Source organism: Oncorhynchus nerka, linkage group LG1, assembly GCF_034236695.1.
Source record: "Oncorhynchus nerka isolate Pitt River linkage group LG1, Oner_Uvic_2.0, whole genome shotgun sequence".
NCBI lineage: Eukaryota > Metazoa > Chordata > Actinopteri > Salmoniformes > Salmonidae > Oncorhynchus > Oncorhynchus nerka.
In genome coordinates this window covers 33,246,811-33,268,275 of record NC_088396.1, presented here as the reverse complement: position 1 = coordinate 33,268,275, position 21,465 = coordinate 33,246,811, and the positions used below count along the sequence as shown (strand labels likewise).

General features: G+C 40.1%; 1 protein-coding gene across 1 annotated transcript in view; it reads right to left on the bottom strand.

The window, feature by feature from the left end:
- The window catches only part of pde1a (phosphodiesterase 1A, calmodulin-dependent), a 139,536-nt gene that overhangs the window by 18,901 nt on the left and 99,170 nt on the right, over positions 1 to 21,465 (bottom strand). Inside the window, exon 3 of the mRNA XM_029650040.2 lies at positions 2,106 to 2,288. Within this exon, the coding sequence (XP_029505900.1) occupies positions 2,106 to 2,288 (183 nt within the window). The remainder of the gene's footprint in view (positions 1 to 2,105; positions 2,289 to 21,465) is intronic.

Below are 21,465 nucleotides of genomic sequence, written 5' to 3'. Positions count from 1 at the left end.
AAGACTGGGCTGTGGAAACACAACAAAGAAAGACTGGGCTGTGGAAACACAACAAAGAAAGACTGGGCTGTGGAAACACAACAAAGAAAGACTGGGCTGTGGAAACACAACAAAGAAAGACTGGGCTGTGGAACACAACAAAGGGCTGTGGAAACACAACAAAGAAAGACTGGGCTGTGGAAACACAACAAAGAAAGACTGGGCTGTGGAAACACAGAAAAGAAAGACTTGGCTGTGGAAACACAACAAAGAAAGACTGGGCTGTGGAAACACAACAAAGAAAGACTGGGCTGTGGAAACAGCAACAAAGAAAGACTGGGCTGTGGAAACACAACAAATAAAGACTGGGCTGTGGAAACAGCAACAAAGAAAGACTGGGCTGTGGAAACAGCAACAAAGAAAGACTGGGCTGTGGAAACAGCAACAAAGAAAGACTGGGCTGTGGAAACACAACAAAGAAAGACAGGGCTGTGGAAACAGCAACAAAGAAAGACTGGGCTGTGTAAACAGCAACAAAGAAAGACTGGGCTGTGGAAACAGCAACAAAGAAAGACTGGGCTGTGGAAACACAACAAAGAAAGACTGGGCTGTGGAAACAGCAACAAAGAAAGACTGGGCTGTGGAAACAGCAACAAAGAAAGACTGGGCTGTGGAAACAGCAACAAAGAAAGACTGGGCTGTGGAAACACAACAAAGAAAGACTGGGCTGTGGAAACAGCAACAAAGAAAGACTGGGCTGTGGAAACACAACAAAGAAAGACTGGGCTGTGGAAACAGCAACAAAGAAAGACTGGGCTGTGGAAACACAACAAAGAAAGACTGGGCTGTGGAAACAACAAAGAAAGACTGGGCTGTGGAAACACAACAAAGAAAGACTGGGCTGTGGAAACAGCAACAAAGAAAGAATGGGCTGTGGAAACAGCAACAAAGAAAGACTGGGCTGTGGAAACAGCACAAAGAAAGGTGTGACATGTCGGAATCCAGCCAAGTTCACTCTGTTCTTCAAGTGTGTAGCTAATTTAAGAGAAGAGGGATGCGTCCCAAATAGCACACTATTCTCTACGGGTAATGGTCAAAAGTTGTGCACTATAGAGGGAATAGGGTACAATTTGGAACTCATCCTACATGTAGTTAATAAAAGAGAAGAAGAATCTTTGACTGTATTGACTGTATTCTCCTCTCTCCTCTTCTCTGAGAATGTTTGTAATCACAGACCTGTTAGTTTTTCACAGGATAATCTGGGCTGAAGAGATCACACTGTCTGACAGACATACTTTATAACTGTAACAACAGATCTTACAACATTCTTAACATGTGGAATTACAACACACATTTTATAACTCAAATTATACTGTTGGTCACTAAAGAAGAACCCATCAAAACACATTAAGCATGAACCTATTTAGTTTGACGAATTTGAGAAATAAAGTAAGAAATAAAAATTCCAACTGTCGAACTGAGCATGAAATCTCAAATACCTGCATTGTGCCTTTCATTTTGTAATATTCAGCTTTGGGAAATAAAGATGTAGAGGATTGTTTCCAACAGGTGTCTATGGCACACTGAAATATCCTAGTAGTTGCCATGGGAATAAGAGTGAGACACAGGCCCTACCAGCAGCTCCAGGAGATTGAGACGCGTTGCTGAATATTATGTTTACATATTCATGTTGGTGCCCAATGTAAGTAGGCAATTATGCTCAAGAAATTGTACGCACATTTCACTAATGTCCATTTCTATTACTGGCAGAATGTCTGTTGTTCTTTCTAAGAGCAACACCACAACTGAAAGCCACCATGTCTGTTTGTGCCCAGGTTTTGAATAATAACCATTTTCTATTGAAAGGCAGAATGACAGTTGTGTTTTCCTTTTAAGAAACAACACTACCTCTGAAGTCATTCATAGGAGCTTGGAATAAGTGTTGATGGTCTGATGGTATGTTGTTTTTGTACTTATCTGTACATGTCTCTGCGTACTTATCCATATCAATAGCCTACTATAATTCTCTTATAGGGTTATTTCCCCATGCCTCATGAAAGTACAATCTCTCAACGAAAAAGAGTGTGTGTGTGTGTGTGTGCGTGCGTGCGTGCGTGCGCGCGTACCTCTCGACGAAGATGCCAGCCTGCACGGCATGGACAATGCTCCTGAACCGTGGTTTCTCCTCCGGTCGTCTCCTGACCACGCCCATCTTCCTGGTGAAGGTTGAGGCCAGCCAATCACGCACCTCCATGGGCACAGAGTCCGCCTGGATGTCACTGAGCTCATCCTCAGTGTCTAGAAGACGCCTGGTAGGGGGACATCAAGGGACAGAGTCACACTCCGGCTGACATAGAATACACATTACACAAATGTATCAGCACCATACTATACCTCACAACCCTACCATACCTCATAACCCTACCATACCTCATAACCCTACCATACTATACCTCATAACCCTACCATACCTCACAACCCTACCATACTATACCTCATAACCCTACCATACCTCATAACCCTACCATACTATACCTCATAACCCTACTATACCTCATAACCCTACAATACTATACCTCATAACCCTACCATACCTCATAACCCTACTATACCTCATAACCCTACCATACCTCATAACCCTACAATACCTCATAACCCTACCATACTATACCTCATAACCTTACCATACCTCATAACCCTACCATACCTCATAACCCTACCATACCTCACAACCCTACCATATTATACCTCATAACCCTACCATACTATACCTCATAACCCTACCATACTATATCTCATAATCCTACCATACTATACCTCATACTTTACCATACCTCATAACCCTACCATACTATACCTCACAACCCTACCATACTATACATCATAACCTACCATACCTCATAACCCTACCATACTATACCTCATAACCCTACCATACTATACCTCATAACCCTACCATAACTCATAACCCTACCATACTATACCACATAACCCTACCATACTATACCTCATAACCCTACCATACTATACCTCATAACCCTACCATACCTCATAAACCTACCATACCTCATAACCCTACCATACCTCATAACCCTAGCATACTATACCTCATAACCCTACCATAATATACCTCATAACCCTACCATACCTCATAAACCTACCATACTATACCTCATAACCCTACCATACTATACCTCATAACCCTACCATACTACACCTCATAACCCTACCATACTATACCTCATAACCCTACCATACCTCATAACCCTACCATACTATACCTCATAACCCTACCATACTATACTCATAACCCTACCATACTATACCTCATAACCCTACCATACTATACCTCATAACCCTACTATACCTCATAACCCTAACATACTATACCTCATAACCCTACCATACCTCATAACCCTACCATACCTCACAACCCTACTATACTATACCTCATAACCCTACCATACTATACCTCATAACCCTACCATACCTCATAACCCTACCATACCTCATAACCCTACCATACCTCATAACCCTACCATACTATAACCCTCCATAACCCTCATAACCCTATACTATACCTCATAACCCTACTATACCTCATAACCCTAACATACTATACTCATAACCCTACCATACCTCATAACCCTACCATAACCCTACTATACCTATAACCCTACCATACTATACCTCATAACCCTAACATACTATACCCTCCATAACCCTACCATACCTCATAACCCTACCATACTATACCTCATAACCCTAATACCTCATAACCCTATACTATACCTCATAACCCTACCATACTATACCTCATAACCCTACCATACTATACCTCATAACCCTACCATACTATACCTCATAACCCTACCATACCTCATAACCCTACCATACTATACCTCATAACCCTACCATACCTCATAACCCTACCATACCTCATAACCCTACCATACCTCATAACCCTACCATATTATACCTCATAACCCTACCATACTATACCTCATAACCCTACCATACTATATCTCATAATCCTATACTATACCTCATAACCCTACCATACCTCATAACCCTACCATACTATACCTCATAACCCTACCATACTATACCTCATAACCCTACCATACCTATAACCCTACCATACTATACCTACATAACCCTACCATACTATACCTCATAACCCTACCATACCTATACCCTACCATCATAACCCTACCATACTATACCTCATAACCCTACCATACTATACCTCATAACCCTACCATACCTCATAAACCTACCATATACCTCATAACCCTACCATACCTCATAACCCTACCATACTATACCTCATAACCCTACCATAATATACCTCATAACCCTACCATACTATAACCTACATACTACCATACCTCATAACCCTACCATACTATACCTCATAACCCTACCATACTATACCTCATAACCCTACCATACCTCATAACCCTACCATACTATACCTCATAACCCTACCATACTATACCTCATAACCCTACCATACCTCATAACCCTACCATACTATACCTCATAACCCTACCATACTATACCTCATAACCCTACTATACCTCATAACCCTAACATACTATACCTCATAACCCTACCATACCTCATAACCCTACCATACTCACAACCCTACTATACTATACCTCATAACCCTACCATACTATACCTCATAACCCTACCATACCTCATAACCCTACCATACCTCATACCCTATACCTCATAACCCTACCATACTATACCTCATAACCCTACCATACTATACCTCATAACCCTACCATACTATACCTCATAACCCTACCATACTATACATCATAACCCTACCATAATATACCTCATAACCCTACCATACCTCATAACCCTACCATACCTCATAAACCTACCATACCTCATAACCCTACCATACTACACCTCATAACCCTACCATACTATAACTCATAACATACCATACTATACCTATAACCCTACCATACTATACCATAACCCTACCATACTTCATAAACCTACCATACTATACCTCATAACCCTACCATACTATACCTCATAACCCTACCATACTATACCTCATAACCCTACCATACCATACCTCATAACCCTACCATACCTATACCTACATAACCCTACCATACTATACCTCATAACCCTACCATAATATACCTCATAACCCTACCATACCTCATAACCCTACCATACTATACCTCATAACCCTACCATACCTCATAAACCCTACCATACTATACCTCATAACCCTACTATACTATACCTCATAACCCTACCATACTATACCTCATAACCCTACCATACCTATAACCCTATAACCTCATAACCCTACTATACCTCATAACCCTACCATACTATACCTCATAACCCTACCATACTATACCCTCCATAACCCTACCATACTATACCTCATAACCCTACCATACTATACCTCATAACCCTACCATACCTCATAACCCTACCATACTACCTCATAACCCTACCCTACCATACCTCATAACCCTACCATACTATACCTCATAACCCTACCATACTATACCTCACCCTATACCCTACCATAATATACCTCATAACCCTACCATACCTCAAACCCTACCATACTATACCTCATAACCCTACCATACTATACCTCATAACCCTACCATACTATACCTCATAACCCTACCATACTATACCTCATAACCCTACCATACCTCATAACCCTACCATACTATACCTCATAACCCTACCATACCTCATAACCCTACCATACCTCATAACCCTATACTATACCTCATAACCCTACCATACTATACCTCATAACCCTACCATACTATACCTCATAACCCTACCATACTATACCTCATAACCCTACCATACCTCATAACCCTACCATACTATACCTCATAACCCTACCATACCTATAACCCTACATAACCTCTACCATACTATACCTCATAACCCTACTATACCTATAACCCTACCATATATACCTCATAACCCTACCATACCTCATAACCCTACCATACTATACCTCATAACCCTACCATACTATACCTCATAACCCTACCATACCTCATAACCCTACCATACCTCATAACCCTACCATACCTCATAACCCTACCATACCTCATAACCCTACCATACTATACCTCATAACCCTACCATACTATACCTCATAACCCTACTATACCTCATAACCCTACTATATACCTCATAACCCTACCATACCTCATAACCCTACCATACCTCACAACCCTACTATACTATACCTCATAACCCTACCATACTATACCTCATAACCCTACCATACCTCATAACCCTACCATACCTCATAACCCTACCATACCTCATAACCCTACCATACTATACCTCATAACCCTACCATACCTCATAACCCTACCATACCTCATAACCCTACCATACCTCATAACCCTACCATACTATACCTCATAACCCTACCATACTATACCTCATAACCCTACCATACTATACCTCATAACCCTACTATACCTCATAACCCTACCATACTATACCTCATAACCCTACCATACCTCATAACCCTACCATACCTCATAACCCTACCATACCTCACAACCCTACCATATTATACCTCATAACCCTACCATACTATACCTCATAACCCTACCATACTATATCTCATAATCCTACCATACTATACCTCATACCCCTACCATACCTCATAACCCTACCATACTATACCTCACAACCCTACCATACTATACATCATAACCCTACCATACCTCATAACCCTACCATACTATACCTCATAACCCTACCATACTATACCTCATAACCCTACCATACCTCATAACCCTACCATACTATACCACATAACCCTACCATACTATACCTCATAACCCTACCATACTATACCTCATAACCCTACCATACCTCATAAACCTACCATACCTCATAACCCTACCATACCTCATAACCCTAGCATACTATACCTCATAACCCTACCATAATATACCTCATAACCCTACCATACCTCATAACCCTACCATACTATACCTCATAACCCTACCATACTACACCTCATAACCCTACCATACTATACCTCATAACCCTACCATACCTCATAACCCTACCATACTATACCTCATAACCCTACCATACTATACCTCATAACCCTACCATACCTCATAACCCTACCATACTATACCTCATAACCCTACCATACTATACCTCATAACCCTACTATACCTCATAACCCTAACATACTATACCTCATAACCCTACCATACCTCATAACCCTACCATACCTCACAACCCTACTATACTATACCTCATAAACCTACCATACTATACCTCATAACCCTACCATACCTCATAACCCTACCATACCTCATAACCCTACCATACCTCATAACCCTACCATACTATACCTCATAACCCTACCATATTATACCTCATAACCCTACCATACTATACCTCATAACCCTACCATACTATACATCATAACCCTACCATAATATACCTCATAACCCTACCATACCTCATAACCCTACCACGCCTCATAAACCTCCCATACCTCATAACCCTACCATACTACACCTCATAACCCTACCATACCTCATAACCATAGCATACTATACCTCATAACCCTACCATACTATACCTCATAACCCTACCATACTTCATAACTCTACCATACTATACCTCATAACCCTACCATACTATACCTCATAACCCTACCATACTATACCTCATAACCCTACCAAACCATACCTCATAACCCTACCATACCTCATAACCCTACCATACTATACCTCATAACCCTACCATACTATACCTCATAACCCTACCATACTATACCTCATAACCCTACTATACCTCATAACCCTAACATACTATACCTCATAACCCTACCATACCTCATAACCCTACCATACCTCACAACCCTACTATACTATACCTCATAACCCTACCATACTATACCTCATAACCCTACCATACCTCATAACCCTACCATACCTCATAACCCTACCATACCTCATAACCCTACCATACTATACCTCATAACCCTACCATACCTCATAACCCTACCATACCTCATAACCCTACCATACCTCATAACCCTACCATACTATACCCTCATAACCCTACTATACCCCATAACCCTACATACTATACCTCATAACCCTACCATACTATACCTCATAACCCTACCATACCTCATAACCCTACTATACTATACCTCATAACCCTACCATACTATACCTCATAACCCTACCATACCTCATAACCCTACCATACCTATAACCTACCATACCTCATAACCCTACCATACTATACCATAACCCTACCATACCATAACCTACCATACATAACCCTACCATACTATACCTCATAACCCTACCATACTATACCTCATAACCCTACCATACTTCATAACCCTACTATACCTCATAACCCTACCATACTATACCTCATAACCCTACCATACCTCATAACCCTACCATACCTCATAACCCTACCATACCTCACAACCCTACCATATTATACCTCATAACCCTACCATACTATACCTCATAACCCTACCATACTATATCTCATAATCCTACCATACTATACCTCATACCCCTACCATACCTCATAACCCTACCATACTATACCTCATAACCCTACCATACTATACCTCACAACCCTACCATACTATACATCATAACCCTACCATACCTCATAACCCTACCATACTATACCTCATAACCCTACCATACTATACCTCATAACCCTACCATACCTCATAACCCTACCATACTATACCACATAACCCTACCATACTATACCTCATAACCCTACCATACTATACCTCATAACCCTACCATACCTCATAAACCTACCATACCTCATAACCCTACCATACCTCATAACCCTAGCATACTATACCTCATAACCCTACCATAATATACCTCATAACCCTACCATACTATACATAACCCTACCATACTATACCTCATAACCCTACCATACTACACCTCATAACCCTACCATACTATACCTCATAACCCTACCATACCTCATAACCCTACCATACTATACCTCATAACCCTACCATACTATACCTCATAACCCTACCATACCTCATAACCCTACCATACTATACCTCATAACCCTACCATACTATACCTCATAACCCTACTATACCTCATAACCCTAACATACTATACCTCATAACCCTACCATACCTCATAACCCTACCATACCTCACAACCCTACTATACTATACCTCATAACCCTACCATACTATACCTCATAACCCTACCATACCTCATAACCCTACCATACCTCATAACCCTACCATACTATACCTCATAACCCTACCATAGTATACCTCATAACCCTACCATACTATACCTCATAACCCTACCATACTATACCTCATAACCCTACCATACTATACCTCATAACCCTACCATACTATAACCCTCCATAACCCTACCATACCTCATAACCCTACCATACTATACCTCATAACCCTACCATACCTCATAACCCTACCATACTATACCTCATAACCCTACCATACTCATAACCCTACCATACTATACCTCATAACCCTACCATACTATACCTCATAACCCTACCCTACTATACCTCATAACTCCTACCATACTATACCTCATAACCCTACCATACTATACCTCATAACCCTACCATACTACCTCATAACCCTACCATACTATACCTCATAACCCTACCATACTATACCTCATAACCCTACCATACTATACCTCATAACCCTACCATACCTACCTCATAACCCTACCATACTATACATAACCCTACCATACTATACCTCATAACCCTACCATACTATACCTCATAACCCTACCATACTATACCTCATAACCCTACCATACCTCATAACCCTACCATACTATACCTCATAACCCTACCATACTATACCTCATAACCTACCATACTATACCTCATAACCCTACCATACTATACCTCATAACCCTACTATACCTCATAACCCTACCATACTATACCTCATAACCCTAACATACTATACTCATAACCCTACCATACTATACCTCATAACCCTACCATACTATACCTCATAACCCTACTATACCTCATAACCCTACCATACTATACCTCATAACCCTACCATACTATACCCTCATAACCCTACCATACTATACCTCATAACCCTACCATACTATACCTCATAACCCTACCATAATATACCTCATAACCCTACCATACCTCATAACCCTACCATACTATACCTCATAACCCTACCATATTATACCTCATAACCCTACCATACTATACCTCATAACCCTACCATACTATACCTCATAACCCTACCATACTATACCTCATAACCCTACCATACCTCATAACCCTAACCCTACTATACCTCATAACCCTACCATACTATACCTCATAACCCTACCATACTATACCTCATAACCCTACCATACTATACCTCATACTACCATACCTCATAAACCTACCATACCTCATAACCCTACCATACTATACTCATAACCCTACCATACTATAACTCATAACCCTACCATACTATACCTCATAACCCTACCATAACTATACCTCATAACCCTACCATACCTCATAACCCTACCATACTATACCTCATAACCCTACCATACCTCATAACCCTACCATACTATACCTCATAACCCTACCATACTATACCTCATAACCCTACCATACTACACCTCATAACCCTACCATACTATACCTCATAACCCTACCATACTATACTCATAACCCTACCATACTATACCTCATAACCCTACCATACTATACCTCATAACCCTACCATACCTACATAACCCTACCATACTATACCTCATAACCCTACCATACTATACCTCATAACCCTACCATACTATACCTCATAACCCTACCATACCATACCTCATAACCCTACCATACTATACCTCATAACCCTACCATACTATACCTCATAACCCTACCATACTATACCTCATAACCCTACCATACTATACCTCATAACCCTACCATACCTACCTCATAACCCTACCATACTATACCTCATAACCCTACCATACTATACCTCATAACCCTACCATACCTCATAACCCTACCATACTATACCTCATAACCCTACCATACTATACCTCATAACCCTACCATACTATACCTCATAACCCTACCATACCTCATAACCCTACCATACTATACCTCATAACCCTACTATACCTCATAACCCTACCATACTATACCTCATAACCCTAACATACTATACCTCATAACCCTACCATACCTCATAACCCTACCATACTATACCTCATAACCCTACCATACCTCACAACCCTACTATACTATACCTCATAACCCTACCATACTATACCTCATAACCCTACCATACCTCATAACCCTACCATACTATACCTCATAACCCTACCATATTATACCTCATAACCCTACCATACTATACCTCATAACCCTACCATACTATACCTCATAACCCTACCATAATATACCTCATAACCCTACCATACCTCATAACCCTACCATACTATACCTCATAACCCTACCATATTATACCTCATAACCCTACCATACTATACCTCATAACCCTACCATACTATACCTCATAAACCCTACCATACTATACCTCATAAACCTACCATACTATCATAACCCTACCATACTATACCTCATAACCCTACCATACCTCATAACCCTACCATACTATACCCCATATAACCCTACCATACTATACCCTCATAACCCTACCATACTATACCTCATAACCCTACCATACCTATAACCTATACTATACCTCATACTATACCATACCTCATAACCCTACCATACTATACCTCATAACCCTACCATACCTCATAACCCTACCATACTATACCTCATAACCCTACCATACTATACCTCATAACCCTACCATACCTATAACCCATAAACTCCTACCATACTATACCTCATAACCCTACCATACCTCATAACCCTACCATACTATACCTCATAACCCTACCATACTATACCTCATAACCCTACCATACTATACCATCATAACCCTACCATACTATACCTCATAACCCTACCATACTATACCTCATAACCCTACCATACTCATAAACCTACCATACCTCATAACCCTACCATACTATACCTCATAACCCTACCATACCTCATAACCCTACCATACTATACCTCATAACCCTACCATACTATACCTCATAACCCTACCATACTATACCTCATAACCCTACCATACTATACCCTCATAACCCTACCATACTATACCTCATAACCCTACCATACTATACCTCATAACCCTACCATACCTATAACCCTACCATACTATACCTCATAACCCTACCATACTATACCTCATAAACCCTACCATACCTCATAACCCTACCATACTATACCTCATAACCCTACCATACTATACCTCATAACCCTACCATACTATACCTCATAACCCTACCATACTATACCTCATAACCCTACCATACCTCATAACCCTACCATACTATACCTCATAACCCTACCATACTATACCTCATAACCCTACCATACTATACATAACCCTACCATACCTACATAACCCTACCTATACCTCATAACCCTACCATACTATACCTCATAACCCTACCATACTATACCTCATAACCCTACCATACTATACCTCATAACCCTACCATACTATACCTCATAACCCTACCATACCTCATAACCCTACCATACTATACCTCATAACCCTACCATACTATACCTCATAACCCTACCATACCTACATAACCCTACTACTATACCATAACCATACCATACCTCATAACCCTACCATACTATATACCTCATAACCCTACCATACTATACCTCATAACCCTACCATACTATACCTCATAACCCTACCATACTATACCTCATAACCCTATAATATACCTCATAACCCTACCATACTATACCTCATAACCCTACCATACTATACCTCATAACCCTACCATACCTACATAACCCTACCATACTATACCTCATAACCCTACCATACTATACCTCATAACCCTACCATACTATACCTCATAATACCTCTAACCATACTATACCTCATAACCCTACCATACCTCATAACCCTACCATACTATACCTCATAACCCTACCATACTATACCTCATAACCCTACCATACTATAAACCTACCATACTATACCTCATAACCCTACCATACTATACCTCATAACCCTACCATACTATACCTCATAACCCTACCATACTATACCTCATAACCCTACCATACCATACTATAACCCTAACCATACTATACCTCATAACCCTACCATACTATACCTCATAACCCTACCATACTATACCTCATAACCCTACCATACTATACCTCATAAACCTACCATACCTATAACCCTCATAACCCTACCATACCTCATAACCCTACCATACCTCATAACCCTACCATACTATACTCATAACCCTACTATACTATACCTCATAACCCTACCATACTATACCTCATAACCCCTACCATACTATACCTCATAACCCTACCATACTATACTATAACCCTACCATACTATACCTCATAACCCTACCATACTATACCTCATAACCCTACTATACCTCTAACCCTACCATACTCATAACCCTACCATACTATACCATAACCCTACCATACTATACCTCATAACCCTACCATACTATACCTCATAACCCTACCATACCTCATAACCCTACCATACTATACCTCATAACCCTACCATACTATACCTCATAACCCTACCATACTATACCTCATAACCCTACCATACCTCATAACCCTACCATACCTCATAACCCTACCATACTATACCTCATAACCCTACCATACTATACCTCATAACCCTACCATACTATACCTCATAACCCTACCATACTATACCTCATAACCCTACCATACCTCATAACCCTACCATACTATACCTCATAACCCTACCATACTATACCTCATAACCCTACCATACCTCAAACCCTACCATACTATACCTCATAACCCTACCATACTATACCTCATAACCCTACCATACCTCATAACCCTACCATACTATACCTCATAACCCTACCATATTATACCTCATAACCCTACCATACTATACCTCATAACCCTACCATACTATACCTCATAACCCTACCATACTATACCTATAACCCTACCATACCTACATAACCCTACCATACTATACCTCATAACCCTACCATACTATACCTCATAACCCTACCATACTATACCTCATAAACCCTACCATACCTCATAACCCTACCATACTATACTCATAACCCTACCATACCTCATAACCCTACCATACTATACCTCTAACCCTACTATACCTCATAACCCTACCATACTATACCTCATAACCCTACCATACCTCATAACCCTACCATACCTCATAACCCTACCATACTATACCTCATAACCTACCATACTATACCTCATAACCCTACCATACTATACTCATAACCCTACCATACTATACCTCATAACCCTACCATACTATACCTCATAACCCTACCATACCTCATAACCCTACCATACTATACCTCATAACCCTACCATACTATACCTCATAACCCTACCATACCTCATAAACCTACCATACTATAACCCTACCATACTATACCTCATAACCCTACCATACTATAACCCTACCATACTATACCTCATAACCCTACCATACTATACCTCATAACCCTACCATACTATACCCTACCATACCTATAACCCTACCATACCTCATAACCCTACTATACTATACCTCATAACCCTACCATACTATACCCATCATAACCCTACCATACTATACCTCATAACCCTACCATACCTCATAACCCTACCATACTATACCTCATAACCCTACCATACTATACCTCATAACCCTACCATACTATACCCTACCATAAACCCTACCATACTATACCTCATAACCCTACCATACTATACCTCATAACCCTACCATACTATACCTCATAACCCTACCATACTATACCTCATAACCCTACCATACTATACCTCATAACCCTACCATACCTCATAACCCTACCATACTATACCTCATAACCCTACCATACCTCATAACCATAGCATACTATACCTCATAACCCTACCATACTATACCTCATAACCCTACCATACCTCATAACCTACCATACTATACCCTCATAACCCTACCATACTATACCTCATAACCCTACCATACTATACCTCATAACCCTACCATACTATACCTCATAACCCTACCATACCTCATAACCCTACCATACTATACCTCATAACCCTACCATACTATACCTCATAACCCTACCATACTACACTCATAACCCTACCATACTATACCTCATAACCCTACCATACTATACCTCATAACCCTACCATACCTCATAACCTCCATACCCTACATCATACCTATACCTCATAACCCTACCAACCTCATAACCCTACCTACTATACCTCATAACCCTACTATACCTCATAACCCTACCATACTATACCTCATAACCCAACATACTATACCTCATAACCCTACCATACCTCATAACCCTACCATACTATACCCTCATAACCCTACCATACTATACATAACCCTACCATACTATACCTCATAACCCTACCATACTATACCTCATAACCCTACCATACCTCATAACCCTACCATACTATACCTCATAACCCTACCATACTATACTCATAACCCTACCATACTATACCTCATAACCCTACCATACTATACCTCATAACCCTACCATACCTCATAACCCTACCATACCTCATAACCCTACCATACTATACCTCATAACCCTACCATACTATACCTCATAACCCTACCATACTATACCTCATAACCCTACCATACTATACCTCATAACCCTACCATACCTCATAACCCTACCATACTATACCTCATAACCCTACCATACTATACCTCATAACCCTACCATACTATACCTCATAACCCTACCATACTATACCTCATAACCCTACCATACTATACCTCATAACCCTACCATACTCATAACCCTACCATACTATACCTCATAACCCTACCATACCTCATAACCCTACCATACTATACCTCATAACCCTACCATACTATACCTCATAACCCTACCATACTATACTCATAACCTACCATACTATACCTCATAACCCTACCATACTATACCTCATAACCCTACCATACTATACCTCATAACCCTACCATACCTCATAACCCTACCATACTATACCTCATAACCCTACCATACTATACCCCATAACTACTATACCTCATAACCCTACCATACTATACCTCATAACCCTACCATACTATACCTCATAACCCTACCATACTATACCTCATAACCCTACCATACTATACCTCATAACCCTACCATACTATACCTCATAACCCTACCATACTATACCTCATAACCCTACCATACCTCATAACCCTACCATACTATACCTCATAACCCTACCATACTATACCTCATAACCCTACCATACCTCATAACCCTACCATACTATACCTCATAACCCTACCATACTATAAACTCATAACCCTACCATACTATACCTCATAACCCATACTATACATACTATATACTCATAACCCTACCATACCTCATAACCCTACCATACCTCATAACCCTACCATACTATACCTCATAACCCTACCATACTATACCTCATAAACCTACCATACTCATAACCCTAACCCTACCATACTATACCTCATAACCCTACCATACTATAATTCATAACCCTACCATACCTCATAAACCCTACCATACTATACCTCATAACCCTACCATACTATACCTCATAACCCTACCATACTATACCTCATAACCCTACCATACTATAACCCCTATACCTCATAACCCTACCATACTATACCTCATAACCCTACCATACTATACCTCATAACCCTACCATACCCCTCATAACCCTACCATACTATACCTCATAACCCTACCATACTATACCTCATAACCCTACCATACCTCATAACCCTACCATACTATACCTCATAACCCTACCATACCTCATAACCCTACCATACTATACCTCATAACCCTACCATACTATACCTCATAACCCTACCATACTATACCTCATAAACCTACCATACTATACCTCATAACCCTACCATACTATACCTCATAACCCTACCATACTATACTCATAACCCTACCATATACCTCATAACCCTACCATACCTCATAACCCTACCATACTATACCTCATAACCCTACCATACTATACCTCATAACCCTACCATACTATACCTCATAACCCTACCATACCTCATAACCCTACCATACTATACCTCATAACCCTACCTATACCTCATAACCCTACCATACTATACCTACCCTACCATACCTACCATAACCCTACCATACTATACCTCATAACCCTACCATACTATACCTCATAACCCTACCATACCTCATAACCCTACCATACTATACCCTCATAACCCTACCATACCTCATAACCCTACCATACTATACTCATAACCCTACCATACTATACCTCATAACCCTACCATACTATACCTCATAACCCTACCATACTATACCTCATAACCCTACCATACTATACCCCATAACCCTACCATACTATACCTCATAACCCTACCATACTATACCTCATAACCCTACCATACTATACCTCATAACCCTACCATATACCTCATAACCCTACCATACTATACCTCATAACCCTACCATACTATACCTCATAACCCTACTATACCTATAACCCTACCATACTATACCTCATAACCCTACCATACTATACCTCATAACCCTACCATACTATACCTCCATACCTCATAACCCTACTATACTATACCCTCATAACCCTACCATACTATACTCATAACCCTACCATACTATACATAACCCTACCATACTATACCTCATAACCCTACCATACTATACCTCATAACCCTACCATACTATACCTCATAACCCTACCATACTATACCTCATAACCCTACCATACTATACCATAACCCTACCATACTACCTCATAAACCTACCATACTATAACCCTACCATACTATACCTCATAACCCTACCATACTATACCTCATAACCCTACCATACTATACCTCATAACCCTACCATACTATAACCTAACCCCACTATACCTCATAACCCTACCATACTATACCTCATAACCCTACCATACTATACCTCATAACCTACCATACTATACCTCATAACCCTACCATACCTCATAACCCTACCATACTATACCTCATAACCCTACCATACCATACTATACCTCATAACCCTACCATACTACCATAACCCTACCATACTATACCTCATAACCCTACCATACTATACCTAACCCTACTATACTATACCTCATAACCCTACCATACTATACCTCATAACCCTACCATACTATACCTCATAACCCTACTATACCTAACCCTTATACATAACCCTACCATACTATACCTCATAACCCTACCATACTATACCTATAACCCTACCATACCTCATAACCCTACCATACTATACCTCATAACCCTACCATACCTCATAACCCTACCATACTATACCTCATAACCCTACCATACTATACCTCATAAACCCTACCATACTATACCTCATAACCCTACCATACTATACCTCATAACCCTACCATACTATACCTCATAACCCTACCATACTATACCTCATAAACCTACCATACCTCATAACCCTACCATACTATACCTCATAACCCTAACATACTATACCTCATAACCCTACCATACCTCATAACCCTACCATACTATACCTCATAACCCTACCATACCTCACAACCCTACTATACTATACCTCATAACCCTACCATACTATACCTCATAACCCTACCATACTATACCTAACCCTACCATACTATACCTCATAACCCTACTATACTATACCTCATAACCCTACCATACTATACCTCATAACCCTACCATACTATACCTCATAACCCTACCATACTATACCTCATAACCCTACCATACTATACCTCATAACCCTACCATACTATACCTCATAACCCTACCATACTATACCTCATAACCCTACCATACTATACCTCATAACCCTACCATACCTCATAACCCTACCATACTATACCTCATAACCCTACCATACTATACCTCATAACCCTACCATACCTCATAACCCTACCATACTATACCTCATAACCCTACCATACTATACCTCATAACCCTACCATACTATACCTCATAACCCTACCATACTATACCTCATAACCCTACCATACTATACTCATAACCCTACCATACTCATAACCCTACCATACTATACCTCATAACCCTACCATACTATACCTCATAACCCTACCATATACTCATAAACCTACCATACTATACCTCATAACCCTACCATACTATAACTCCTAACCCTACTATACCTCATAATCCCTACCATACTATACCTCATAACCCTATACTATACCTATAACCCTATACCTCATAACCCTACCATACTATACCTCATAACCCTACCATACTATACCTCATAACCCTACCATACTATACCTCATAACCCTACCATACTATACCTAACATAACCCTACCATACCTCATAACCCTACCATACTATACCTCATAACCCTACCATACTATACCTCATAACCCTACCATACTATACCTCATAACCCTACCATACTATACCTCATAACCCTACCATACTATACCTCATAACCCTACCATACTATACCTCATAACCCTACCATACCTCATAACCCTACCATACCTCATAACCCTACCATACTATACCTCATAACCCTACCATACTATACCTCATAACCCTACCATACCTCATAACCCTACCATACCTCATAACCCTACCATACTATACCTCATAACCCTACCATATACCTCATAACCCTACCATACTATACCTCATAACCCTACCATACTATACATCATAACCCTACCATACTATACCTCATAACCCTACCATACCTACATAACCCTACCATACTATACCTCATAAACCCTACCATACTATACCTCATAACCCTACCATACTATACCTCATAACCCTACCATACCTATAACCCTAGCATACTATACCTCATAACCCTACCATACTATACCTCATAACCCTACCATACTTCATAACCTACCATACTATACCTCATAACCCTACCATACTATACCTCATAACCCCTACCATACTATACCTCATAACCCTACCATACCATACCTCATAACCCTACCATACCTCATAACCCTACCATACTATACCTCATAACCCTACCATACTATACCTCATAACCCTACCATACCTCATAACCCTACCATACTATACCTCATAACCCTACCATACTATACCTCATAACCCTACCATACTATACCTCATAACCCTACCATACTATACCTCATAACCCTACCATACTATATACATAACCCTACCATACTATACTCATAACCCTACCATACTATACCTCATAAACCTACCATACCTCATAACCCTACCATACTATAGCCATAACCTCTAACCCTACCATACTATACCTCATAACCCTACCATACCTATAACCCTACCAAACTATACCTCATAACCCTACCATACTATACCTCATAACCCTACCATACTATACCTCATAACCCTACCATACCTCATAACCCTACCATACTATACCTCATAACCCTACTATACCTATATAACCCTACCATACTATACCTCATAACCCTAACATACTATACCTCATAACCCTACCATACCTCATAACCCTACCATACTATACCTCATAACCCTACCATACTATACCTCATAACCCTACCATACCTCACAACCCTACCATACTATACCTCATAACCCTACCATACTATACTATAACCCTCCATAACCCTACCATACTATACCTCATAACCCTACCATACTATAACCCTATAAACCCTACCATACTATACCTCATAACCCTACCATACTATACCTCATAACCCTACCATACTATACCCTACCCTACTATACCTCATAACCCTACCATACTATACCTATAACCCTACCATACTATACCTCATAACCCTACCATACCATACCTCATAACCCTACCATACTATACCTCATAACCCTACCATACTATACCATAACCCTACCATACTATACCTCATAACCCTACCATACTATACCTCATAACCCTATACTATACCTCATAACCATACTATACCTCATAACCCTACTATACCATATACCTCATAACCCTACCATACTATACCTCATAACCCTACCATACCTCATAACCCTACCATACTATACCTCATAACCCTACCATACTATACCTCATAACCCTACCATAATATACCTCATAACCCTACCATACTATAACCCTACCATACTATACCTCATAACCCTACCATACTATACCTCATAACCCTACCATAATATACCTCATAACCCTACCATACATCATAACCCTACCATACTATACCTC